Raw genomic sequence first — 27,781 nt, 5'->3', positions numbered from 1 at the left:
TATCATTATAGTTTTATATCTCAAAATAGTAAGTTTGCAAGTTGTTTTTTTTTTTTTTTTTTTTTTTTTTTTGTTTTGGAGGTCTGGTCAGTATGATCCAAGGAGAAAAGATGGGATGCCAGTTCAGTACTACTACTGAGATGGAAAAGTAACAACATCGATGTATCAAATATGTGATTCAGTTTAGGGAATTCAGTCAAGGAGAAAAGTCTACTAAACATTGTATAATTCTGTGATCCTTGCATGTTGTAGAAGTAATTTTTTTAAAACTAAGACAGGAAGTTAATTTTTTTTTTAACCTTTTACTTTCAAGTTCATTGGTATTGGGAATTCCTGTTGAGGAAACTCAATTTACCAAACACCAGTAACTAACTTTGCTATTTCTGTAACAAAACACTCCCATATCCCAACACAGGGAATTTTCACTCACTCTCATGCCTGCAATGCTTTCTCATTCTCATTTCTATTTCCTAAACAGTTGTATTTAAAATCCCACCTTCTTCAGAAAGTTTTTTTTTTTTTTTTAATAAAGTCGGGGAGGTGTGTGTAGTTAGTGTAGCGTCTAGACTGAGCTCCATGAGAGCAAGGAATGTCTTTTGCCTTTATATCCTTATTGCTTAACACAGTGTCTGGCACACAGTAGGCACATAATAAATGTTTAGACTGACTATGGATTAAGCAATTTGTGCATGGACCATTTGAGACAAGAGACTCTATTTCTTACTCAACTATTTATTGAAAGTTCCATATGTGTATTAGACGTTGTAGTGGAAACAGTAAAAAAAAAAAAAAAAAAACAAACAATTTTAGTCCCTGACCTTAAAAAACATTAAAATTAATTTGAGTGTATGAGTCCCTTTTATGTACTAAGAGCACTAGTAAGCAAGCTTAGTAAGTGCAAAATAATGACTCATGATAATTTAGAACATTTTCCTACTTAATTGAATATGGATTGGTCTGACTGTGAATTCACAGTGCTTGCAACCAGACCATAAAATCATTCTTTCAAGATTTGACTTGGAGAAAGCTAGAAAGTTGTCTAGCATCTCCATTCCATATTCTTTCATAGACTTTTTCTTCTAGTTTCTTGCTTTCAGACTACTCAGTTACTCCTGGGTAAATTGAGACAAAACACTTGTTTTGTCTTTTTCTGAACTTTTGGGGAAATTATTATTTATATTACCTTCTGGATCTTTGGGCTCTACTCGTGCATAAGGGAAGGGTGTAGTTGATAGTGAGATAGTCCTAAACCAGTTCTCTTGAACTCATTTCAGTACTTCAGTTGTTTATGATGATTTGATTTGGATGGGCTTGCAGAGTTATATCTTGACTTAATCAATGTATTAATTATTTGAAAAACAAATAATTCATAATTATTTCAGAGAGTAAAAGAAGGATAACTATATCATTATGGAAGGCTGCTTGGAGTTAGTGAACCTTAAGAGGATTGTAAAAGATTTGAAAAGGGCATCTCATGACTGACAAAGAAAGGCCTAGAGGAAGGAATCAATCTTTGCTGGGTTAGCAAGCAAATTAATTTGGTTACATTGAAAGACTGTTAAAGGGGAATTTCTATGTAGAAATATATGTTTAATTTAAGGCGGGGGTATGAATTAGAAAGTTAGGGATTTTGTTTGATATGTAAATGGTATAGAGCCATTATTCTTGGATCTGGGAATAAAAGATTGTGAAAATCATTTTAAAGAGTTTTATTAGCTTTGTAAAAAAGAAATGGATTGAGTGATCCTAGACATGTACCTGTTTATAAACTATAAAAATAATTTAAGTGACAAGGTGATATTTATTTTCTCTTTAAAATTCTATAAATGTGACAATTTAAAGTAGAAAGCTCAATGTTGGTTCTCAGAGATAATACTATTTTGAAAGATCTATATAAAATTATTTGAAAAATAGTTGAGACCATTAGGAAGAGGGTTCCTTATGTGTATAATAGTAATTGCTTACTATATACAACTTAGCCAGAAAATAAGCAAAATTTTCATTCCATTAGTTAAAATAAATGTCATAAAAATACAGAGTCAGCATTTATTAAACACTTAACACAAACTTGGTTAAGGTATCAGGAACTGTGCAACATTCTGGGTTACATGTGCTAGTAAGGGTCTTATATTTTAATAGGAGAAAACATAAAATGAAGAGGCAGGCTTAGTGACTAAGTCACTGTGGTAAGGCTGCTATGTTAGTAAGGAGGTGGAGAAATAGAGTAAGTTCAGTGGGATGCTTTAAATTTGTATATTTGACTCGGGGGACAATCTTCAAGCTTCCTAATGCTCAGTTCATCGACTCAAACTTTAAACATAGTTCAAATAAGCTTGTTTATCAAGTTTTCAAATGTGCATTTTTACAGAGAAGGGCATATTAAAAAAATGCAAAAAAAAAAAAAAAAAAAAAAAGAGCTGAGGGAGTAAGACCCAGAAAACTGACCCAAAAACTTAATTAGTTTGAGGACAAATATACCTCACAATACATAGTAATCCTGAGTTGTGGGGAAAAAAGATTATGTTTAATATACTCATTTGAATACAGAAAAATAATATGGTCTATTGTGAGGAGTATTAAATTGGTGCTTAATTTGTGTTCAAATCCTATTTCTGCCACTTACTGATTGTGTGGCCATGAAAAAATTACTTGTCCTTTTTTGACCCTTTGTATATTTGTAAAATTGGAATATTGTTTTGAGTTCTGCTTCTGTGTGACAAATCACTTGATCTCTCAGTGACTTGGGTAACTAAGACTATACATTGCAATAATTAATAATTTAGAGAATTTTTATACTAGGAATTCCCCACACTGATGAAATTAGACTTAAATTAAAAAAAAAACACTTGGGTAATTGTGAGGAAGATGATTTCTAAATTTTAAATTTTTATATGTGATATTTAACATGTATTGGTCAACCTGCCAATAGGCAGGAGAAAGGAGGGGAAAAGTTGGAACAAAAGGTTTGCAATTGTCAGTGCTGAAAAATCACCCATGCGTATATGTTGTAAATAAAAAAACTATAATAAAAAAGTTTATATGTGAGCTATTAATATATTTTAGAATAATCTTAATATAAAATTGTTAAAGTGTTGCTGCTTAAGAACTTAGGGTTTTGGACAGCTGATGTTTTTGCACTACATTTGTCTTGTCATATATGGAAGTATAGGTATAGAGAAGTTAGATCATGGTTAAAAAGAATCTTAAGGTACATTGAAAGAAAAGGGAATAGAGGGCAAAACAGGAAGGATCTCTTAAAAGTGACACCTGCAGGAGTTTTAAAGGACTCACAAGAGATTTCAAAAGGTGGCTACATGGCAGGAAGAGAACATTCCAGACCTGGGCAAAAAACCTAGCACATAAAAGTGGAACTTATGGGGAGGTGTGGATGATTGAATGAAGAGCAAACCAATATGGCTAGATCATGGAGTGTTTTTGGATTGGTGTAATGTACTAAAATCTGGACAAGTAAAAAAGGGCTAGAACTGGCTTATGAACTTTAAATGCCATCATGTTTACAGATTCATGTGAACTTTAATACTTAAAAGCTCATACTGAAGGATTTCATTTGAAATGATTTTATTTTGATTTTCTTGGATGCCTTCATTTCAGTCTTCAAAAATGGAGGTCAGGGGAGAATTCATTTACCGTTTAGTGAAGAGAGGAGAAAGCAAGTAGTATGGCACATATGTGAAGTTGGAGAAGTTAAGGTCAAGTAAAGTTTGAATAGTTATTGGTTGAATATAAATAAAGAGCATTGATTGGGTAAGGGGATGCAATTTACTTGGCTATAAAAATGGGAAGCTGGAACTTCAAAGTGATATTTTATACTAGGAATTTTAAAAATCACTTATTTCAGATAATTCATACTTCTTTCCTTAAATATTGTAACTATTTTTCATTGAGTATTATTTACCAGTTAATTTTTTTTAATAAATCAAGCAAAAAAATTGTATCAAGTCAACCTTTGTTTACTTTTTTTTAGAAATAACGATTTGACAATATTTGAGCTCTAAAGATCTGAAAAATACTGTATCTCTTGAACTATTGTACATTTGTGTCCTTTTTTATTCTAAAAAATATTTACATTTCTACAATCTTCAGGATCTTTAGTTCCTATTACTACTGGGTATCAGAACTGAACATTCACTTAAAAAATTATTATTTATTTATTTAATTTTTTATTGACAACCCATGCCAGGGTAATTTTTTACAACATTATCTCTTGCACTCACTTCTGTTCCGATTTTTCCCCTCCCTCCCTCCACCCCCTCGCCCACATGGCAAGTAATCCTATACATGTTAATAGGTTACAGTATATCCTAGATACAATATATGTGTGCAGAACCGAACAGTTTTCTTGTTGCACAGGGAGAATTGGATTCAGAAGGTATAAATAACCTGGGAAGAAAAACAAAAATGCAAACAGTTTATATTCATTTCCCAGTGTTCTTTCTTTGGGTGTAGCTGCTTCTGTCCATCCTTGATTAATTGAAACTGAATTAGATCTCTTTGTAGAAGAAATCCACTTTCATCAGAATACATCCTCGTACAGTATCGTTGTTGAGGTATATAATGATCTCCTGGTCCTGCTCATTTCACTCAGCATCAGTTCATGTAAGTCTCGCCAGTCCTCTCTGTATTCATCCTGCTGGTCATTCCTTACAGAACAATAATATTTCATAAAGTTCATATACCACAATTTACTGAACCATTCTCCAATTGATGGGCATCCATTCATTTTCCAGCTTCTAGCCACTACAAACAGGGCTGCCACAAACATTTTGGCACATACAGGTCCCTTTCCCTTCTTTAGTATCTCTTTGGCGTATAAGCCCAGTAGAAACACTGCTGGATCAAAGGGTATGCACAGTTTGATAACTTTCTGAGCATAGTTCCAAATGGCACTCCAGAATGGCTGGATGTGTTCACAATTCCACCAACAATGTATCAGTGTTCCTGTTTTCCCACATCCCCTCCAACATTCCGCATTATCTTTCCCTGTCATTCTAGCCAATCTGACAGGTGTGTAGTGGTATCTCAGAGTTGTCTTAATTTGCATTTCTCTGATTAATAATGATTTGGAGCATATTTTCATATGGCTAGAAATAGTTTCAATTTCTTCATCTGAGAATTGTCTATTCATATCCTTTGACCATTTATCAATTGGAGAATGGCTTGGTTTCTTATAGTCTCTATATATTTTGGAAATGAGGTCTTTATCAGAACCTTTGACAGTAAAAATCTTTTTCCAGTTTATTTGAACACTCTAAGGGATATGATTTGGTTCATTAAAAAGTCTTCTTGAATCATCATTATAGGATGGGTACCTGTAACTTTTGGAGAAGCTAGGTTTTAATCTCAAACTTGTATGTTATAAATTTGAGGGCCTTATTAGTAGAGCCCTCAAGTATATTTATCTGACTTAAATGAAGTAATAATATTCAAACTCTTTATGGAAAAATCCTGGTTTGTGGAGTGGAATATCAATATAGATTTTTCTTGGAGTCATCTTTGGATCTACTTACCTGATTGGCTGAAGACCTCTTAGTCCAGAGTGACTGAAGGACACTGAGGGTGTTCCTCCCCTCTCTTTTCTCCTCCTATTTCTCCTTCTCCTTATCTTTTTGAGGTAATGTTAAGTGACTTGCCCAGGAATCAAAATAGGGTCTAATAAATCTGGTCCTTCTTACTTGGGGGCCAATAATGTATTGACAGCGCCATCTAGCTACCTTAGTGTATCTTTCCCAATCATTTATTAAAATTCTTATTCAATCAGCTAACAAAGACAACAAATAAAATTATCTGCCTTCAAGGAGTTTCATTTTTTGGGGAAAGAACATGTCTGTATGTTGGGTATACAGAATAAATCGGATCGGGAAAGGTTTAAAATCCAGAATTTGGATCTAAGAAGCTGGAACTTAAGTGGGAGATACACAAGAAGGATATATTCCAGAGATGAGAAATTGTTGGTTATCATTCAAATGTTACCTTTTCCAGTTACATCTTTACTGGTTCCTTTTGGATAGTGATACTACTTTATTGAATTTCATTTAAGACTTTGTTACATCCATTCTATTTACTCATATGTTATTTGGGGTTTTTCATTCTCTTAGTATATAAAACTTTGGACAGAAAGGGTTGTTTTTACTTGGTAACTTTGTAGGTGCTTCACAAATAGGTAGGTGTTCAAATGTTTGTTGCACAAAAATTTATTTCATGGCTTGGTAAGAACCCAGTTTTTCCAAAAGTGCTTTTAAGATAAATGTTTCTTGTCAAGAAATCAAAGTTTAAAACAATTTTTTTGACCCATTTACTTAGTGTAGAAATCTGCCTGTACCTAGTGCAAATCAACAAAAGTTTTGTAATCTGTAGTTTTAGTTTCCCTGGACATTGAGAGGTTAAATAATTTGATCAGGATTATAACCAGCATGGATTAAAGGTAGGACTTAAATATTCTGGTCTTTCTGATTTTGAGGTCAGCTCTCTCTACTTCAGGTTACCTTCGCATGATGGGTTTGTTTTTTAAATTAAACACAAAGTCATTTGGAAAATTGTTCAAGTTTTCTTCTCAGACCCCTCCCACCCCCTCAATGCCTGCAAAATAATTTTAAAACAATCTTTCCCTTTTTGTTTTTTAAAACTGCCAAAGGCATTTAATTTTAAATTTGTTTGTAACAAAGTAGGTTTTGTCATTGTGTAATTCCTGGTGTATTGGCCACTGTCCCATTGTTTATTATGTTGAGACTTAGGTAATGTTAATATTTTTTTCTAACTTTTATGTATTTCACATCTTGTGTACCTAGAAACACAAGTTGTTAAATTGTATTAATACAGAGCTGCTGTAATGAATAGTAAGCCTACTTTCAGAGTTATTAAACCTTTTTAGAATCCTATTTCAATCTATGTTTATAGAACTTCCATGATACTTTTATTGCCATGTTAAAATAGGTTCCTAAAGATTAAATTTGTATTTTTAGGTCAATAATTTACGATAAAATGTCACAAATAATGAAACGGCATAGACTTTAACTGACATTTGTATTTAGAATGAGCTATGTTGTACCTTAAAGATTCTAATACTTAAAAAGAAAGTCACAAGGAAAAATGGAGAAAACTTTTTTTTTTTTACTTTCTGAGATGTTAAAAATTTTTACAATTTTCTTTGTTGCATCATTTACATTTTCCATTGCCTAAATTTCCTTCTCCTCCCAGAAAGTAATGTATTACAAAAAGGTGTGATAATCCATCAATAAATTTAAAATTTTTTGTTTCTAATAATTATGCACATTGTATGGACTCTAAAGTTTGTGGTGTACTTTTTTTTTTTTTTTTTTTGCCTTTAACTTGTGAGGCAAGTTGGCATCCTCATTTACAGATAAAGAGACTGAGGCCAGTGCTCATAAAATGGGATTCAGATATAGTTATTCTTGATTCCAAGTCTTTTGAACACTGTGGTAGCAAAGTCCTCCTTAATGAGGAACTTTAACAATTAGCTAATGGTGTCATCATGGAAAAGTCATCTTTGCAATTCTGAACCTGATTCATCTAGGACTCTTGTAAATTGTGTTAATAATTAGTTAAAAAATTAGTAATTAGTAAGTAGCACAAAGTGGCTATGAATATCAGATTATATTTATAAAGTGCTTTGCAAATCTTAGATTACTGCATGACTGTCAGCAATGATTATTTTTAATTGAAGTTGTAATTGAACAAGGGATTGCTACTTTTAAAAAAAAAAGTTTTATTTAACAACTGCTTGTTAACTGTACTTACTTCTTGTAAGTAGGGAGGGAGAGGGAAATGAAGAGGGGGGAGAGGAGTTAGGTTGCACAGTGCATAGAGCAGTAAGGAAGACTTCATCTTTAGTTTACACTTGGGCTCTGACATTAGCTGTTTGATACCGGGCAAGTGATTTCAAACATGTTTGCCTCAATTTCCTCATGTGTAAAATGACCTAGAGCACAAAAACAGACTCAGTAAGAGAAAGCAAAAAGGGGCTTATTACTGTATAGGACAGGTGCTAAACCCCCTTTCCCAAATTAACTAATCAGAGACATTTTCAGGGACAAAGAGAAAGCATTTATTTAATCACTGCAGGGAAGAGGCCCAGATACACACTTGGGAGCCATCCCAACTCTGGCCATTGCCCCTGGAACCTGGCCTTCTTCCGCCTTGTCCAGGACTTAAAAAGCAAAAGAACCAAGCCTTTTCATTGAATCGACTAAAAGAACATAACCATCTTTGACCAATGGTCACCAATGTTGCCTACTTTCTGTGGGTCATGTCACTTCCTGTAACTTCACTAAAGTCCTGCATTCCCAGAGTTCAAGGTATAGGGGTCATATGACAATCTCAATACTGAGAAAACTTCAATCAATCCCATTCTTTATCATCTCATAAGAAAGGGCATCTCCCATCTGACAAGGTATTTCTCAGTAAAAAGTTGCCAAGTGAAAACTGCAAAACACAAGATTAAATACTTTAACGAAGAAGACCCCCCCCCCCCCCTTCTCCCATTGTTTGGAGGAGTCTGTGTTTACATTCTAAATGAGGAAATCTAACATAGAAATAAAGGAATACAAGTAAATAATAATCTCAATTTAAATTTCCCTGGAGACCTGTAGATTTCTTTGCATAAGGGAATTCAAAGCCGACGTCACCTTTAAAAGAAGTACTTAAATACCAATTAAGAGCTAGTGGAAACCCAAGGGGACAAATACCTGCAACTATAGAGCTATAGCTCTATTTGTTATTATAAAGTTTCAAGTCACAATTAAAGCTATAGTTTAAGGCTATATTCCAATGAGAGTGTTTTCACTCTCAGTTAATTCCACACTGAAGAAAATGACAAATCACTCTAGTCTTGCCAAGAAAACCTTCAGGAAGAGTCAGGACTCAGCACCATACCATTTAAAGAAAATGTTAGAAACACTTGGTTGGGATGGCATGCTAGACCCCCTTACCCAAATTGACTACTCAGAGGCATCTTTAGGTACAAACAGCATTTATTCCCTCTTTTCAAGGAGAGGTCCAAACATACCAACTGACCAGCTCAGTCTGGTGTGTGGCCCCAAGCCTGAAACAGAGAGTGAATTAAATAATTTGGCAAAAGATTTGGGTTCATTGGATGGATTAAAAAGGAAGTAACCATTAACCAGTGGTCAGCAATACTATCTACTTCTTGTGAGTCACATAACTTTCTGAAGCTTAGACCTAGGGTCTGAATTTTAGAGACCTCTAGGCCTAGAGATCATGTGACTTCTGTAACCTGGGCCCAAGGCCTGATCTTCTCGCTTTACAGACCTCTGGGAATAGGGATCTTGTGATTTAGGCCTAGTCTCACCTACTCCCTCTTAGACTTTTTGAGAAAACTTTACCTGGTCTCACTCATGCTCACTAATCATTCTCTAAACTGATAATTATTGCCAAAGGAATTTTTAAAAAGTAAATTGGAATGATCATAAAATAACTAAAAATTGGATAGACTCAAATAACTAAAATTCAGAAGTGTCTGTTGCCTGTAGCTTGGACTACTTTACTTTAGCCTCTCTGAAAGTTCTGCTAATTACGTTTATTTCTAGCCTTATTTCATTCTCTGAATCACCGTGTGCTTTGGTAGCCAAATTGGGCTATTAGCTTTGATTTCATTTTCTCTTCAGCTCTTTTGTATAAGCATAAAACATCCTTCCCTCCCAGGTTATCCTGGCACCTAATTCATCTTGTAAACCCATATTATGATTTGTATACATCTTATCTTTCTGTTAGATTGTGAATTCTTGAAGACAGAGATTATTATGTATAGTATTTTAACTTTGTATCTTGAATGTTTTGTGTATTATACCAAAAATAGTTGGATGCCTACTGTGTAGGAGACATCTACACTAAGCCTGTCACAGCTCTTTTCCTCTATATTTGGAGGAGACAGTTTTGGTTCTGTATCTAAAAATGTGACTTAACTGTAAGAGGAAGCAAAATTACCTCTCTATGTTGAGTAGTGATAGCCTCAGAGTAAAATTGAATTATGACCTAATAATTGTTTGAATAGACTTCAAGTTTACAACTTTAAACTAAGTTTCTTAACTAAGATTGCACTTATGTAGTTTTTGAAGACTCTTTCCCGTTAGATGTAAAGACAACGTAACATTCATTTAAAAAAATGTTTATTAGAGAGTTCCCAATTTTTTCTCTATCCTCAAAACTCTTTACTAAAATGTGGTACCTAGAATTGAACATAATATTTCAAATTTGGTCTGACCCCGGGAATAGCAGCAGCACTCTCAATTCCCAGTTGCTTTCTCCCCACCCCCTCCCCTTTCAAAATTTTTTTTATTTTTCTAAACTTGCTCTAATGAGTTATGGGCTGGTTCTTCAACTCTAGTACTTGAGTCATTCATTTAGCAGCTAACAAAAGGAGATGGACTTAGTCATAGCAGAAAGATATTCAACAAGTACTTATATACACATCCTGTATATAGAGGACTTGTTGAACATTAACATGAATATTTTAACTTGAGCAGCTGACTGAATTGCCGTTTTGATCTACCAACCCTTAGAGAGCTTTAAATTCCTTATTATGGTTTGTTTTGTACTTTGATGAGTAAAAAGGGATGACAATCTGAACCTTTAGTCCCCAACCCAATTTATTTTTGAGGATAGTTCCCTTTTAGGGGAAAAGTAGCCTCATACAAGGCAAGGATTTATGGTATTGTTCTTAACCTACAGGGTTATCTTTTAACTTATTTTTCAAATATAACCCTTTATCATGTCTATTGTGCTATTTTGCCTACTTTTGTCCTTTTATTACTATTACTGTTGCCAACAGCCTAATAAAGACACTTGGCTCTTCCTTGCTATTGGCATTCAGGCTCCACTATCTGGTGCCATCCAGCTTTACCTCTTTAGGGAGTATGCTATATTTTCTATCTCTGGAATGTCTTTTTTTCCCTTTTTTTATCCATCCATTTTTAAAAGCCCAAGTCAAATGCCATTTCCTCCAAGAAGTCCTTACCTGTGCTTTGTTTTTGATTCTTCGTAGTATATTTCCAAAAAACTTGACTGTATTTTACTTCTTTTACTAGTTTATTAGGGATTATCTCTGAATATCTTAGCCCATAGTGCCTCATATACTTAGAATACAGTAAATAAAAATTGTTGCTTAATTTTATTATTGTATTAGTCCCAAGTAAAACAAAATATCTTAAAAGAAAATCTTAAAAATATTAAGAATTTCCCTGATGAATCCTGGAAAGATTTAATTTTACATTCTTTTAAGAGCTGGTGTCTAGACTAACAGTTTCTTTTCAAACAGCAAAGGCAGTTTTTTATTTCTTATCCTGACTCCAAATCCCTTTACTCATTTACCATTAATTGGGTGTGAATTTCTACCCCTCACTACATCTCACAAGTATCTTCTAGTCCGATTCTCTTCCCTTTTATATTATGTGTCAGACTTTGGAAATACCAATACTAGCAAAAAGGAAGCTAATTTCTGGCTTTCAAGAGTTTACTTTCTCTTAGTGGAAGATGACGCCTGAAGGAACCCAAAAAGGGAAAAGGGGGCAAAGTACAGAGAATTACTTTTCAAATCTAAAAACCTTACCCCTGACTATATTTTTTTTTTTTCTGGTCCCAGACTACTATTTTTTAGATTTCACTTTAAGCTTAATTTCTCTGTATGAATTCAACTTTTGTAACTCTTGAGAACTAAATCCACATTCAATTTTCACAGGCTTAACTGTTAGGCATAATTGTACTAGGTGCCAAAGTAAGAAACAAGAGGTACAGGCTCTTGCTTTCAAGGATTATGTTCTGTTATATGATGGGGAGAGATGACAAGTATACATAAATATTATGTCAAGCTTATATATACAGAGTAGAAACATGAAATTGCCAAAGATAGTGATTGGGGGGTGGATCAGGGAAGACTCTGCAAGAGATGACATTTGAGCTGAACTTTAAAGGAAACAGCTGGGGATTCTGTGAGAAGGAATGTAGTTGATTCCAGACATGGAGAGATGGGCTGTTCAAAGGCATAGGGGAAGGAAGATGGAAGAAGGAATGCTGAGTGGTAGGAATCTCTTGAAAGTCATTTTGGCTGGACCCAAGAATTCATGAAAGGGAGTAAGAGAGTGGAAGTTTTTTTTGTTTTTAATCGTAGCTTTTTATTTACAAGATATATGCATGAGTAATTTTTCAGCATTGACAGTTGCAAAACCTTTTGTTCCAATTTTTCCCCTCCTTCCCCCACCCTCTTCCCCAGATGGCAGGTAGATCAATACATGTTAAATATGGTAAGGTATATGTTAAATACAATATATGTATACATGTCCATATAATTATTTTGCTGTACAATTAACCTGTGAAGGAAATAAAAAATGCAGGCGGACAAAAATAGAGGGATTGGGAATTCTATATTAGTAGTCATACTCATTTCCCAGAGTAGCTGGTTCAATTCATTACTGTTCTATTGGAGTATAAATGATCTCCTGGTCCTGCTCATTTCACTCAACATAAGTTCATGTAAATCTCTCCAGTCCTTTCTGAAATCATTCTGCTGGTCATTTCTTACAGAACAGTAATATTCCATAACATTCATATACCACAATTTATTCAACCATTCTCCAATTGAGGGACATCTACTCAGTTTTTAGTTTCTGGCCACTACAAAGAGGGCTACCACAAACATTTTTGCACATGCAGGGTAAGGTGGAAGTTTTAAGAAACAAAATATCTTACCAAGAACTTAAAACTTACTGAATATTGGAAAGATTTTATTTCACATTCTTGCCAGAATGGGTGCCTAGCCTAGTAGGAACTTTCTAACCCAAGCAGTCTTTTATATCACCTTCACTGATTCCCTGTAGTGTTCTCGGTATGGTTTCTGGAGGTCTTTGGGGCAGTCTTCTTTTCAGCAGATTAATCACCACTAGAATAGCCAGGTGTTAAAAGTCCAAAAGTATTATTTCCTTCCCCTGGTGCTCAGCTAACTTTCTGGTGACCTTCAGAGGGAACTTGGTTTCAGTGGAGAAAATGTAGGAGGACAGGGCAGCCAGGGTGTGAGATGGTATGAATGAGTTTGTCTCTCAGTCCCCCAGAAGAGCCACCAGGAGCCTTACTGAAGATGGAATGAATCTCTGTCTTTGGCTCCGAGATCTTGAGGTCCCGCCTCGTCTTCTCTGCTCTCACTCTGGCTGAGATCACCCCAGTGTATATGCTGCTGAACTCCAGTATAAATAAACCAATCTTTATATCACTAGGAAACTATTATTTGTTTGTAAGATTAAATCAATCATACTGAATTTAGAGAACTATTAAGCATCTTGTTAAACTAGATAACCTTTGTCTCATCAATTCTATTAACTTAACACCTTGTAAGAATCCTTGTTTCAGAGTTCTGGCCCATAACATTTCCCTATTTAGGTGTTAACTTAAATAATGGATCTGCATTCCTCAAGCCAGTCCCTGCTCCCAAGGAAATTACTTTATTTTGGAGGAGAATAACCAGATCAGGGGAAAGGGGCATATTCAAATCTAAAACTTTTCACCACTTGATTCATATTCTTTTGATTTGTTTGTGGGTCCTAGGCTCCGATTTCTTGGATTTCGATTTCCTAATTTAAGTTTCATCTCTGCAGTTCAATTTTTCATAATTGGAAACTAAATTGCCATCCAATTCTCATAAAGTAAGCCCCCAAAGGTCCTTTATCCAGGTTGGAAAGGGCTTAGAATTGCAAAGAAGAGGAATTTATATTTTATTTTAGAAGTAATAGAGAGTTTCTAAAGATTACTGGCATGGAGAATGACATGGTTACATCTGACTGTGCTTTAAAAATGCCACTTTTGGTATCTTTGTGCAGTATGCATTGGGAAGAGATATGAGGCAGGACATTTTTATTATGAGATTATTTCAGTAGTTCACAAAAGGTAGGAAAGCCCTGAGGTAAATTGGTTCTCCCACGCCCTAAATACAAAAGAGCATGTATGCAAAAATTGATATTGGATATAGATTCAGCATGATATGGTCATCGCAACAAAAGGCAACATAGGGTGAGGAAAGGTGAGAAATCAACAATAACTCTAGGTGAGTTAGAAGGTTGACTTTGGAGGATTTTTTTAGGGGCAAAGATTTTATTACCCTGATGAGATTGGGATAAATTCATAAGGTATTTGTTTTGTTTTGTTTTTAACACTTGGAAAGCATTTTATAAGGGAAATTTTATAAGGGAAATAATTTGCCTTTTTGATTGGATATAGTAACTAGTTACAGTTTTATCAATGCAAAGTTGTATGTTCTTCATTGAGTTTTTTTTTTTAATTGTAACTTTTTATTGACAACATGGGTAATTTTTTTACATTCTCCCTTGCACTCACTTCTGTTCCTACTTTTCCTTTCCCTCCCTCTACCCCCTCCCCTAGATGGCCAGCAGTCTTATACATGTTAAATATGTTATAGTATATGCAGAACCGAACAGAAGGTAAAAATAACCTGGGAAGAAAAACAAAAATGCAAACAGTTTACACTCATTTCCAGTGTTCTTTCTTTGGGTGTGACTGCTTCTGTCCATCATTGATCAACTGGAACTGAATTAGATATTTGTCAAAGAAATCCACTTCCATCAGAATACATCATCAGTTTATAATCTCCTGGTTCTGCTCATTTCACTTAGCATCATATAAGTTTCTCCAATTCTCTACTGTATTCATCTTGCTGGTCATTTCTTACAGAACAGTAACATTCCATAACATTCATATGCCACAATTTACCCAATCATTCTCCAATTGATGGGCATCCATTCATTTTCCAGTTTCTAGCCACTACACACATGGCCGCCACAAACATTTTAGCTATGTTCTTCATTCTTGAAGAGCACCATGACATCAGGGAGGTGATGCTGTGACATGCAGATGAATTGCTTTTAAGTGAGGGAAGGCTATGTAAGGTCATTTGTCTCATTTCTCCCTCAGTGACATCTGAATCCAGTGGCCAACGATCAGGACCAGAGATGGCCCTGGCACAATCTTTTAAAAGGTCTTTTTATGATCCATTAGTGATTTTTCCCTGTTTTCCCATTGTGAGCAGCTAGACTTCTAGATTGCTTAACTGTAATTGAGATTTTCTCTTGTCCTTGCCTTGTGCTACCTATCCAGGATCTCATCATTTCTCTCCCTTAAGCAATTGGGACCTTAAAACTTGAGTGAGGGATGAACATCTTTTGAAACTGCTTCTTCCTGACATTGAATGAAGAGTAGACCCTGTTAGGGTCCCATCCAAATGGATGATGAATTCTAGGACCTGGAGAGTAGTTTGATGCATTGTTGGCCCTCAATTGAAAATCAACTAGAACCTAGAAGAAACACATCCAACAAAAGAAGATAATATAGGTAATGATAGTACTATAAACAGTGACTTTCTAATTAATATTGGTCATCAAGGGTACATGTGCTAGTGTTTAAACATTGGGTGGAGAGGATCACAGCAAGGAATCTTGAGATCGATTGAACAACAGCTAAGCAGAAATAGTGTCTTGAACACCCAGAGAAAAGAAAGTATATAGTTAAAGAGTGCTCAACTATATGAAGTCTTACAAAGAGATCATGAATACTAAGTACTGAGAAAAGGCCATCAGTTCTGCAAACATTTATTCAATACTATGTGCTTGGCTGTGAAGAGCTGGGAATACAGATTAAAAAACCAAAAACCCAAGAGAAGCCTTGCTCCTGTAAGAGACAAAATAGCCTTTTACCAAGAACTCCACTGACTCATTGATGATTGTAAGAAAGATTTATTTTATGTTCTCGCAAAAAAAATGAGTGTACCCCAATTTTGTAGAATGGGAACACACCTAGAGAAGCCAGACCAACCTTTTTTGGGTGTTTAGTTAGCCCCACTTCTTCCATCAGGATCCTGATAGTTTCCCTTATGAGATATATATCCAATTTTAAGCAAAACTGAGCAGTTCTTCCTTTGAGCCTGCTCTGTTAGTCTGGCCACCTTGTCTTGAGTCCTTCCTGGTCCAAGATGGAAACTCCCCATCCTTATCACATAGCCAGTCCCTGCCCCCAAGAAGTGCATTCTTCATCTTTTTGGAGGAACATTATTCATAGTCTGGAAGGTCAAAAGTCCAGGGGCCTCCTGTTCAAATCTAAACCTCTACTCCTAATTATTCTTTGATGGCTTTGTGAGTTTTAGTTAAGTAATTTGTTTCATTTTCCAATTTAATTTTTATAATTGTGGAAATCAAATGCCTATTGATTTTTCATACTTCCAAAGATCTTACTGTTTTATTGGGGATAATTAAGATTGCACACAAAAAAGGGAAGCTGGACATAGAGGCTCATGTGGTTCCAAGGACTTGAAAGTAGACAAGAATTGCAGATGGAGTTGTGAGCTGGAAGAGCAATTTATGCCATCTCTCAAGGAAAACTTTTGTGGGGACTGTGTGTGTTGGCATTAGTGTTCTATCCTGTGTCCTTTTCGTTCAAAGGGGAGAAGATGAGAGAAGTGCAGTCAAGACTTGAGATTACAAGTGATCAATTTATTCTGGGAAGTGCAAGAATTGGAGAAATACAGAGAAATAAAACTTAAATTAGAAAATTGAAACCTAAGAAATGGGAAATTGGGACTTTGAAAAACTAACAAAACACCCCTCTGTAATCTTAATTTTTTCACTTGTCTGGGTTTGTTTGGCACAATGCTTGGCACATAATAAAAGGGACATGATCAAGGATAGAGAATTGTGAGATGTAATGAGGGGTGGAGATTCACACTCTGAAACTTCTGAACACCCAATTAATGGGGAATCTGGGGAGGAACTTGTGCTTTTGGATAGGAAATAAGATTCTTTTGGAACCCAGCAGGGGCCTCTTGATATTTGACCATTGGTAACTTTAGGAAGAGGAAAAGCAGTTGTAGTCTAACAAAGTTTTGGTTGCTAGATTGCAAAGAGGTTAAGGAGAAGCAATAGAGTGAGTCATTGTTTTTTTCTAGGCATCTTGTTGTGAAAGAAAGAAAAATATAAATTATAGTATGAAGACTTAGGGTCCTAGAAAGAGTTTTGTTAATATTACTTAAACATTAGGGAGCAATTTATCATTTTTTTTTTTTTAAAGCAAGCAATGAATCAATAGGCAGAAACTGAGATTTGTGGAGACAGTCTTCTAGAGACGATGATTACAAGTAGAAGGATTGTAAAATATGTACAATCCTAAACATTTCCATATTTGTCACGTGGAAGGAAAAAATCAAAACTAAAGGAGAAGAAAACTAGGAGAGAAACAAACCAAAAAGGTGAACATAGCTTGCTTTCAATCCACATTATCTCCCTAGTAGTCCTCTCTGAATGTAGTAGGCATTTTCCATTCCAAGTCTGTTGAAATTACCTTGAATCACCTCATTGAAAAGAGCCAAATCCATTACAATTAATCTTCACTTAATCTTGTTACTGCTTGGTGTTCTTTTGCTTCTGCTCACTTCACTCAGCGTCAGTTTATATAAGTTTTTCCAGACTTTTCTGAAATCAGCTTGCTCATTATTCTATAGAAAAATAATCTTCCATTACATTCATATGCTATAACTTAATCAGCCATTTTCCAATTGGTGAGTATCCAATTTCTGGGTCTTGGCTATACAAAAAGGACTGTTGCACATGTACTAACTTTTCCCTCATGGTTTTTGGGATACAGACACAGTAGTGAGATTGTATAAAGGGTATGCACAATTTTATAGCCCTTTAGGTGTAGTAGCAGCACACTTGCAAAAATCTCCAGTAGCATTGTAGTAGAACAATTAGTTGGCATTTGGGATTGAGTCAGGAAGATCCCTATCCCAATCTTAGTTCATGTCAAAATCTTTTAGTTGTAACTGTCGCCAAATCATTTAGTCTCAGAGATTCTCCTCATCTCTAAAAATGAAGATAATACATTTATTAAAGTACTTGACATTTAGAGTAGTATAATTAAATCATTTGTTATAAACCTTGTGACTAAAACAGAAATGGATTGGATAAAGGGACTTAGAAATAGTTGAATGATTTGATCTAGAATATTGATTAATGGATAGATTAGTCAGATAGGAGGACTCTCTTCATGGCATGCCACAGGGTTCTGGCCTTGCTCTTTCTTTTACTTTCCCCCTCCTCCCCCATCTTTTATCAGTGACATAAAAGTATACCTGAAAATCTTCCTCTGTGGGTCTCACAAGTGTTCATCTAGCCTTTGCTTGTGAAGTTCTCCATTGTGGAAGAACTTAATGTTATACAAGATGAACTGAGAGAAATCTGTCTTGTATTTTGAATAAAATCAGGGTCCCCAGATGCTAAAATATTTATAACAAACATTTTAAAAATATAATGATTTAACAAAAGCAAATAACTAAAAGACTGATTTCACTGACCTACAGAAAAATCATCCATGGAGTAAGATTGTGACCAAATTATTAAGTAGTCACTAGTGAGATTTGAGTTCATGCCTTCCTGTATCAAAACTCAGTGTGATGGCTTGTTTCAGCATACATATAAAATAAGGACGTCAGTCTGACGTAATTTTTAACATTTAACAACATCAAATCAAATAAAGTAACAATTCTAGTTTCAAATGAGATAATATATAGAATTTGCTAAATGCTTGTTGTGTAGTGATTGTTGGTATGCCTTTCTAGTTATTTTTATTGACCTGTTTACTGGTTCTGTTATTGGCCAACTAAAATATTATTAAATGCTTTACTTTATGTCAAGCACTGTGCAAAGCATTGAGAATACAAGTACAATCAAAAGGAAAAAAAACAGTTCCTGACCTTTAGGAGCAAACATTCTTATCAGGAAGCTGAATGGAAAGAAAGTATTCAGTAGGGAGAGGTGTGATGGAGACTGCTCTGGGCCCTCTCTTTAAATGAAGGCTCTGGGAAGAGGTCTCCAATCACTGGAAGGGAACCTAGCCTCTTGGGCAGAAAATATTTACGTTTCAGGACTTTGTGGGTTTCAAGTTAAAGATATTTCTGAGGCATGATGGGAGAATTCCAATGGAGATCAGTCTTCTGGGAAATGCCTGGGTACCCTCCTTAAATGGAAGGTGTTTGTATTTTATTAAATCACAACAAATAATTCTTTTTTTTTTTTTTTTTTTTAAATTGTACCTTTTTATTGACAGAACATGTCTGGGTAATTTTTTACAACATTATCCCTTGCACTGATTTCTGTTCCAACTTTTCCCTTCCCTCCCTCCACCCCCTCCCCTAGATGGCAAGCAGTCCTATATATGTTAAATATGTTATAGTATATCCTAGATACAATATATGTGTGCAGAACCGAACAGTTCTCTTGTTGCACAGGAATAATTGAATTCAGAAGGTAAAAATAACCCGGGAAGAAAAAAAAAATGCAAACAGTTTACACTCATTTCCCAGTGTTCATTCTTTGGGTGTAGCTGCTTCTGTCCATCATTGATCAATTGGAACTGAATTAGATCTTCTCTTTGTTGAAGATACCCACTTCCATCAGAATACATCCTCATACAATATTGTTACAACAAATAATTCTTAACAGTTGTAATGGATCTCATTTATTTTAGGAGTTTTAAACTTTTTGTATGTCATTTTGACAATATCTGAAAACCTTTGAATAGGAATTACAAAAGGGAAATAGATATAATGAACCAAAACCAAAATGCAACTTTAAAAATAGTCTTTTAAAAAAGAAAAAAGACCTCACAGATTTCCAGGTTAAGCACCTTTTAAGTTACAACTTTAAAAGTCCAACTTTCATACATGAATGCCCATTATAGCATATTTGACCTAGTTTGTACCTAGCTCTCTGCTACTTTTCTTGAAACATAAATGACGTAAGATGCAGTTCTCTTACCTCAAGGAACTTAGTTGGGGATGTAGTACTGATAACATTAAGGCAATAAAAAAATAAGATTGTAGGATTGAATGCTAAAACTAGTAAACAATATGAATATATATATGTATGTGTGTATATATATGTGTATATATATATATATAGAGAGAGAGAGAGAGAGTGTGTGTGTGTGTGTGTGTGTGTGTGTGTATAACGTAGTATATGTTGGTATATTTGGAAATCAATGTAGAAGTACAGGGGACACTCTACAAAACTGTTGACCTAGTGGTAGGATTATTTACAGGAAAAGAAATCTATTTGTACAAAACTATGTGTATCAGGATTATTGATTACAATGGTAGTAAACAAGAAGCAATCAAATATGTCCAACCATTAGGGAATTTGAGTGTCATGGATCTTGTTTTTTAACCATGTAAAGTGATGTTAAACAAAATATACACAAAATTAAAGGGACACAAAACATAGCATTTAAAAATGGTTAAATATATAGTATGCATTATATATATATATATGGTGCAAGCAATTAAAGATTGGTTGCTTTGAACATTAATTCTTGTTCTTAAATTTATAATAAAAATATTTTTAATTATATTGCAGGTTACTGTTAAGAGTTTAGAGAAAATAGAATCAGTATACCCAAGAAGTACTTCCCTTCATTCTAGTTTATCATTTTCTTTGATCATTCTTCAATCCAAGTTATTGCGAAGATAACATTGAGTATTTCCTTTCATTAGTATAACACCCATTATTGTTATAAATCATTTTACTTCTCACAGCCTTTGAATTAAAAAAAAAAGCCATTTGTACTTTTAAAGAGCTTCATTGTTGCATTATTTTTAAAAAGTGGCTACTAGGACGCTTGATATTTTTGGTAGTAATATTGTTCTCAAGCATTTAAGCAAAGGCTGATGAGGAATTTTTATGTCAGCCAAGTTTTTGAGAATGGCTTCTATAGTTTTACTTAAAATTGACTGATGTTATATACTCCCTAGTTATAGGCCCGCATTTTAAACTACACTAATTCTATCTTTGTACATTTAAAGATACTTTTCAGGGAATTTCCACATTGAAATAGTGGTGTTAATTTTTAAAAAGTTTGTCTCCCCCCACCCCTACCCCCCATGTATATACAAACATTACTAATTTGGAAAATCGGAAAGAATCTTGTGATTTATATAAACAGTGATTCCCCTCCTTCCCCCCAAGGGGTGCCTTGATTACATTTTTTGTGAGCATTTTTACTTTAGCCAAATGCAAGGAATGGTTACAGTATTTGCACAAATATTTTGTGAGAAATTCTCTTTACTTTCTCAAATGATTAAATTGCTATTATCAGTTACATATATCATTATGTTTTATATATATGTTATCTATTATATATGTAATTTTTTTGTGCATAGTTCTAAAATGGACAATTTTTGTATGATTTCTGAAAAAACCATTAACTTAATTTACATATAAATACCAGCAGTATATGAATCTGAAATATTTTGTAGGAAAGCTTACAGTGATTAAGAGCTGGAAGAAACTTTAGAGGTCACCTAATTTCTTCTTTTTAAATTTTTAATAGCTTTTTATTTACAAGTTATATGTATGGGTAATTTTACAGCATTGACAGTTGCCAAACTTTTGTTCCAATTTTTCCCCTCCTTCCCCCCATCTCCTCTCCTAGATGGCAGGATGGAGGTCACCTAATTTCAATCTCTTCATTTTACAGATGAGGAAATTGAGGCTCAGAGTGGGTTTAGTAGCATTTTTGATGAAGTTGCAGATCCAGCCAGTAGAGGCAGCCCCAAAAAACAATTTAATGTCTTGAGTAAAAGATTTTAAATTAAAATTTTAATCATTTGAACAGGTAATAAGATGTTTATTTTACAAAGACTGTATTTAAGAATCAATCAGGCTTTGGTAAAACTGGTAAATGCAAAAATTACCAACTGGAAAAAGTATTGTTAAACATTGAGTATGCCAAGTAGAAGGTTACAGGCAACTAAGGTAATAAGATGTAATAGAATGAAGATTTGATGTCTGAGGACTTGGAAAGTTCAAATTGTAGTGTACCAATTAGCTGTTGAACCCTGGAGAAGTTATTTAACTCTGTACCTCAGTTCTTCATATGTAAAATGCTAAGGTTGTTATTAGATGATTCTCAAGGTCCCTTTTAGCTCTGCTATCCAAAAGGGTTATGAACTACTTCAAAGAAAAAAAAATTCCTTTTAACTTGGGAAACGAATTTCTAGTTTACATATATCATAAATGTATTTAATCCCAGTCGAGAGGCATACCACATTCTGCTTACCTTTTTCAGGCAGAAATGAATGCATTAAGACATAAAAATTAGAGATGATTTACTATGGTAGTTGCACAAATCATTGGCTAAGAAAAGGGCCACCTTTAAGTATCAGAAGTAAAACATGCTTTAAGATATTTCCTGGATTATACCATCTAATAAACCAGTCAACACAGGAAGTGACCTATTTTTGATGAATGTATTCTGGCTCTGTGTTTATTCCCTTTTAAGTTCTTGCAAACTTTAACAAAATCATGTTGTAGAGTTTTTGCCAAGATTTTGCCAATATCTTTGGCTCATAATTTCAAGAATTGCGTTTTCCCCCCTCCAGAAATTGAGATTGTGTTTGCCCATCTCCACTCCTGAGGCATACCTCTCCTGTTTGATTTTTCAGAGATCACTGAAGGTGGTTCAGGGGAGCAATAATAAGCCTGTAAAGGTAGGTTGAAGCCACATTGTGAAGTGCTTTAAATGCCACAAAAAAGGTATTTGTATTTGATTCTTACTAAATAGGGAACCTTTTGAGTTTGAGAATAATTCTATTCTCTGTTACTATCATTTCTTCAGCTAGAAAGTGTAAAAGACAACTGCACAAGTGTTTGTTAAATTAATTGAAATTTCATTCCAGCTGTAAAATGCTATGCTATGATTGTTTGAAAACATTAAACCGTTGGATTGAACATTTATTTTAAATACCTATATTTGGAGATTTTTATTATTTAATTTATTCAGCTATTTTTTCTTTAAAACAAGTTAATCTTGTATAGGTCCATTATAGGGATCAAATTTATAAAGTGCCTCATAAAACCTTTGTAAAGGTGGGCTATAAAAAGATGCAAAAACCAAAAACTTATTTGAGAGCACAGAAGTCATTACCAATTGGTGAGTTGAGGTGTATTGGAATAGCTTGATTTCAGTTTGATTTGAAAGAGTGTGGAGGATGGCATTCCTGGCATAGCAATAATAGTATGTGAAAAGCTTTGGAAGTGGAACAGTGCTGGTAGAATGTATTTGAATGGGAATGGTGGTACAAGAACAAGATAGAAAAGTAAAGTTGTGCTGGTCTTTTTTGGAGATTTGGCAAAGTACTTTGAACTTTCCCTGGTTGGTTACAGAGAAGAATTTTTAGCAGGGGAATGGCATGAGCAGATTAGACATTAAGATGTCTTGCAGCAAAATCAAAGAGTAACTGATAAGGCGATAGCCCTCCCTCCCACCCCCCATTGGGTGATATTAAGGGCTTGCTTATGGTAGTGGGAGTAAAAGTAGAAGTAATATTGAGACAGATGAATGGGAGAGATTATTTAAGTAAAACCAGTAGAACATCATTCTACATTTACAACTTGAGTAAATAGTGAAAAATAAATGTTTTGATTATCTGGAAGACTGAAGATGGTACTGCTGATAGCAATAGAAAATTCATAGTTGTGTTGGAAGGAAGGGTAATATGTTAGAATTCGGACTGTGATGGATGAGGTTTTGGCAGGGCATTCAGATCGAAATGTGGGCAAGTTTAATGTGAAACAAACACAAAAGAGAGGTCTAGATTGGAGATTTGGAAGGCAATTCTGCAACATGAATGAAATTTTCGAGGGAAAAAATGATAATTATTTAAGTGCCTACTGTTCCAAGTGCTATTTTTTTTTTGACAAGAACAAAAAAAATAGTTAAAGGAGAGACATCAGAAGTTTGGAGAATGCCATTGCAAGGAGGTGAATTGGTCTGAGGAGGGCAGGAAGAGAGTGGTACTTTGGTTTCAGCAGAGTGGATGAAAGTCTGATTAATCAATCAGAAACATTTTTCCACTGTTAGGTATTTTGCTAGAGCATTGAGACATAAGGATGAGGGGGAAACATTGTACCCTCATATTGTGTCTTCAACACCCCCCATATACTCCCCACCTCCCCACCCACTTTGGGAATCCTGAGTAGGTCAAGAGCATACAGCATAGATGGGGAGAAGTCTGAGATGATTTCTACAACTAAGTCCTGGAGCTATAAGTTATAGGATGTGTCTTGACTTAGTTGGGGCAGAAAAGCATGTTGGTCTTAGCAAGAAAGAGGCAAATAAATTCTCTTGTTCTTTATAGTAATATTTATCATATGTGCCTCATAAGTCATTTCATACAATAGTGTCAAACCCAAATCCCTGAATCTTACATAAAAAAACTATGTATCTACATTAGGTTGTGTTGTTTATAGTTTGTTAAATATTTCCCAATTAAATTGATGGTAACACCCGATCCAAGTACGAGCCATTAAAAAAAATTTCCTTTTGTATTTGTGATAGAATAATAACATTATCTTGACTTTGTATTGTATTTGGCTAATCACTTTTTTGAGATAAGTTTGGCATTGTTTTAAACATACTTATTTATAATAGATAAACACAAGTAATCTCTTAACATTTTTGAGTCAATTTAACATTTTTATGAGGTCACTAGCTGTAAGTAAATTTTTTAATAATCAGAGTTATTTCAGTTCAGAGGAAAAATACAAGCAAAATAATATATGAAGATGATGATTCAATTTGGAACTCATTTTAACTGAGATTAGTATAACATGGAATTTTGGATTCTAGAATGGATATGATTTCACATGTACTCTTTTGAGGTCGGGGATGCTAGGTAATCAAGTTTTCACAGACAGTTTCAAGTGTTTGGGATTGGGATTGAATTTGAATTTAGGTCCTCCTGATAGTAGGGCCTATGCATTCTATCCCCGCATTACCCAGGTTCCCCTCACATATACTTCTGAGATCATAAGTTTTGATTTGAACATCTTCAGGAGAGAGTAAACTTAATGCCTTAATTACTTAGATAAGTAACACTTAATACCTGGTTTGGGAATGAGCCTGGGAAAATTTGACTTAACTAGAATGCTACATGCAAGAGCCATTTTGAACAGTACAAAAAAAAAAACAAAAAAGATAAACTTTCTTGGTTTTTACTTTACAGGAGATTTGGGGAGTTAAGGTAAAGTATAAATCCACAAAAATGACAAATATAATAATATTAGGCAACCGGAAAATTCTCAAGGAAAAAAAAATTTTTAAAGAAGATAATAAGCAAGGGGATCTCATGGATTAATTTGTAGCTACCAATGTCATCATTTTTTTTCTTGCTACCTCACTCTCCCTTGGGCACCTTCATGAACTGGTTAATTAATTGGTAGTAGTGCAACGACTGTTGTAGATTTCCTCTGACCAGAACAGCAGTCTTATAAAGACAGAGGCCTAGTAGGTTAGTTTTTTGGTTTTGCTACCTCCAAATAGTCATTGCATATCTTATATGCTTAGCATAGATGCTTGGGTAAGAGTGTTTTTGAAAAGAAAATCATTTTTCAGTAGCCATCTAGATAATAAATCTGGAAACCAAGAATATTTAGAACCTCAGGGCCATTTTTTTTCGTTTTACTTCCTTTAGAAGGTCTTTACTGCCCTCCATTCTTTTGTACCCCAAATACAATTTTCTTAGATTTGAATGACATTGATATAACATAGAATAGAGTTGGACGGGAAGTATATTTGGAGAGAAATGAAGGCCCTTGGGGAGTTGATTCTGACATTCTGAACATGTCAACTCTCATCACCTCTTTCTCAGGCCTTTGTATTGGCTGATCCTTCATGGTTGAAATGCTCTTGATTTTAACTGTTGCCTCTTAGTATCCCTAGTTTTCTTCTAATACCACTGCCTTCTATACTCTAATTTGATAGAGACAAAGAGACCTTGTATTCACCTTTTAAAATTTTTTTCATTTTGAGTATAATTACATAAATGTTGCCTCACCTATTATAATGAAAAGCGCCTGGAGGCCAGGGATTATTTGTTTTTTGTCTTTCTATCTTCATTGCTTAGTTTAGTGCCTAGCACTCTTCTAGTTGCTTAAAGCAGTTTTCTTAAAGTGCAGGTATGATATTGTCATCATTTTAATCAGTTTTAACAATTTTTTTTTCCTGTTATCTTGACTATAAAATATAAAATCCTCTTGTTGGGAATTTTAAAGCCTACCTATCTCCTTTCTAACTTTCCAGATCTTACAATTGATTTTCTTGCACAATCTCTTAAGATTCTGTCTTCTGTTCTCCTTGCTATTTCTCATACCCTTCATCTTTTGATTTTGCACTGGCTCATTTCCATATTTGAGATGTTCTCCTTTATCTCCCACCTCCAAAATTCAACTCTTACATTACAAGTCTTGCATGCAGGTGACCTTTCTCTTAATTTTCCCTCTATCTCCATCTCCCAATTATTTCCACTCATAATATGTATGTTGTATATTTTATGTGTACATAGTTGTTTGTATGTTTTTTTTTTCTTCCATTAGAATGTGAGTTCCTTTAAGGCAGGAAATAGGTTTTTGCCCCTTTTTGGGTATCCCTATGACTTAGCACAGTGCCTGGCTAAATGCTTAATAAATCCTTATTGATAACTAAATTCTGCCTGTATCTGCAGGATTCTGCAACTGGGATGATAGAGTTGGTTTAGAATATGTGTCTGTTTTGTGATTATGTTTGCAGACATGAGTCTCCCTAAATTATTACCACCTTAGTTCAGAGGCTAAAACATTAAAGCAAAGAAAATATGAATGTTAGAAATTTGCTTTCTTTGACATTGACTTTCAGCCTTGCCATAAGACCTAAAGTTAATGGATAGCAATTTAGGTTATTAAATAATGTAAGCCATCTCCTTATCCTCAAAAATGGAAATGGATCAGTAGGCATCTTGCTCTTTAATTCATCAATTCAGGAATTACTATGTTATGATTTACAAAAGATTTTTAATTTCAGGTCTTATTCCAACAAACTATTAAAACATGGTGGATTACTATGAAGTTCTAGGTGTGCAGAGACATGCCTCAGCCGAGGATATTAAAAAGGCGTAAGTATTCTTTTTATTGTCTTAATAATAATAAATATAAAATACATAAAACAATAATAAAAATAATAAATTTTATTGGAATATTTTTTTAGGTAGGTATTTAATCTTGTTTTGAAATTCTTTGCATTATCTAGGTTTGCAAACGGGCTACACAGCTCATTGACTCCTTTGGCTGAAGTAAACTTTTTTTGAGTAGGTTTAGAAAATATTTACTTGACTTCATAATATTGATTAGATAGGTCTACTTTTAACCTTTGTGACTGAAAATTTTACTGGATATTGGAAGAAAAGACTTCAGTAATCTACTTCATTATTGTATAATGATTTTTTTTTTTTAAATCCACTTCCCTGTGTACTGAAAGGATTCTCTTAAAATTGATCATGGTCCATCACAAACATTAGGAAAGTTGGATAATGAATCTGAAAAAATGGATGATATGTTTTTGATACCATAGGGGGAAAACTACCTGAAAATAAAGATATTTTCAAATATAAGCAATTTAGAACATAAGAAGGAATTGGGTTATGTTTTTGTCCTGGTATAGTTTGCTTGAAGCTATTTGATGGAAATAACAAATTGAATCAAAAGAGACTGGTGGATAGTTATAGACAGGAACCTATATCGAATAGCAATTATAAGATTAATTTGCTTCCAAAGAGATTCTGACATACTTGTTCTGGCACAATTTTGCCAAGCTAGACCTAGCTTGAAAATTCATGAAACAGAATATATTCTACAGGGAGTTTAAGTAATTC

General features: G+C 34.3%; 1 protein-coding gene across 5 annotated transcripts in view; it reads left to right on the top strand.

Moving 5' to 3' along the window:
- The window catches only part of DNAJB6 (DnaJ heat shock protein family (Hsp40) member B6), a 114,192-nt gene that overhangs the window by 4,726 nt on the left and 81,685 nt on the right, over positions 1–27,781 (top strand). For 3 of the 5 annotated variants that reach the window (XM_051961573.1, XM_051961577.1, XM_051961576.1), the window contains exon 2: positions 26,935–27,025. In XM_051961573.1, coding sequence (XP_051817533.1) covers positions 26,961–27,025 — 65 coding nt within the window. In that variant the 5' untranslated portion in view covers positions 26,935–26,960. Of the gene's footprint in view, positions 1–22,525; positions 22,586–26,934; positions 27,026–27,781 lie in introns of those variants that run through there. The other 2 variants (XM_051961574.1, XM_051961575.1) reach the window with 2 other exon arrangements.

Source organism: Antechinus flavipes, chromosome 5 (genome assembly GCF_016432865.1).
Source record: "Antechinus flavipes isolate AdamAnt ecotype Samford, QLD, Australia chromosome 5, AdamAnt_v2, whole genome shotgun sequence".
Classification (NCBI taxonomy): Eukaryota; Metazoa; Chordata; class Mammalia; order Dasyuromorphia; family Dasyuridae; genus Antechinus; species Antechinus flavipes.
This window is presented reverse-complemented; position numbering and strand designations above follow the sequence as displayed.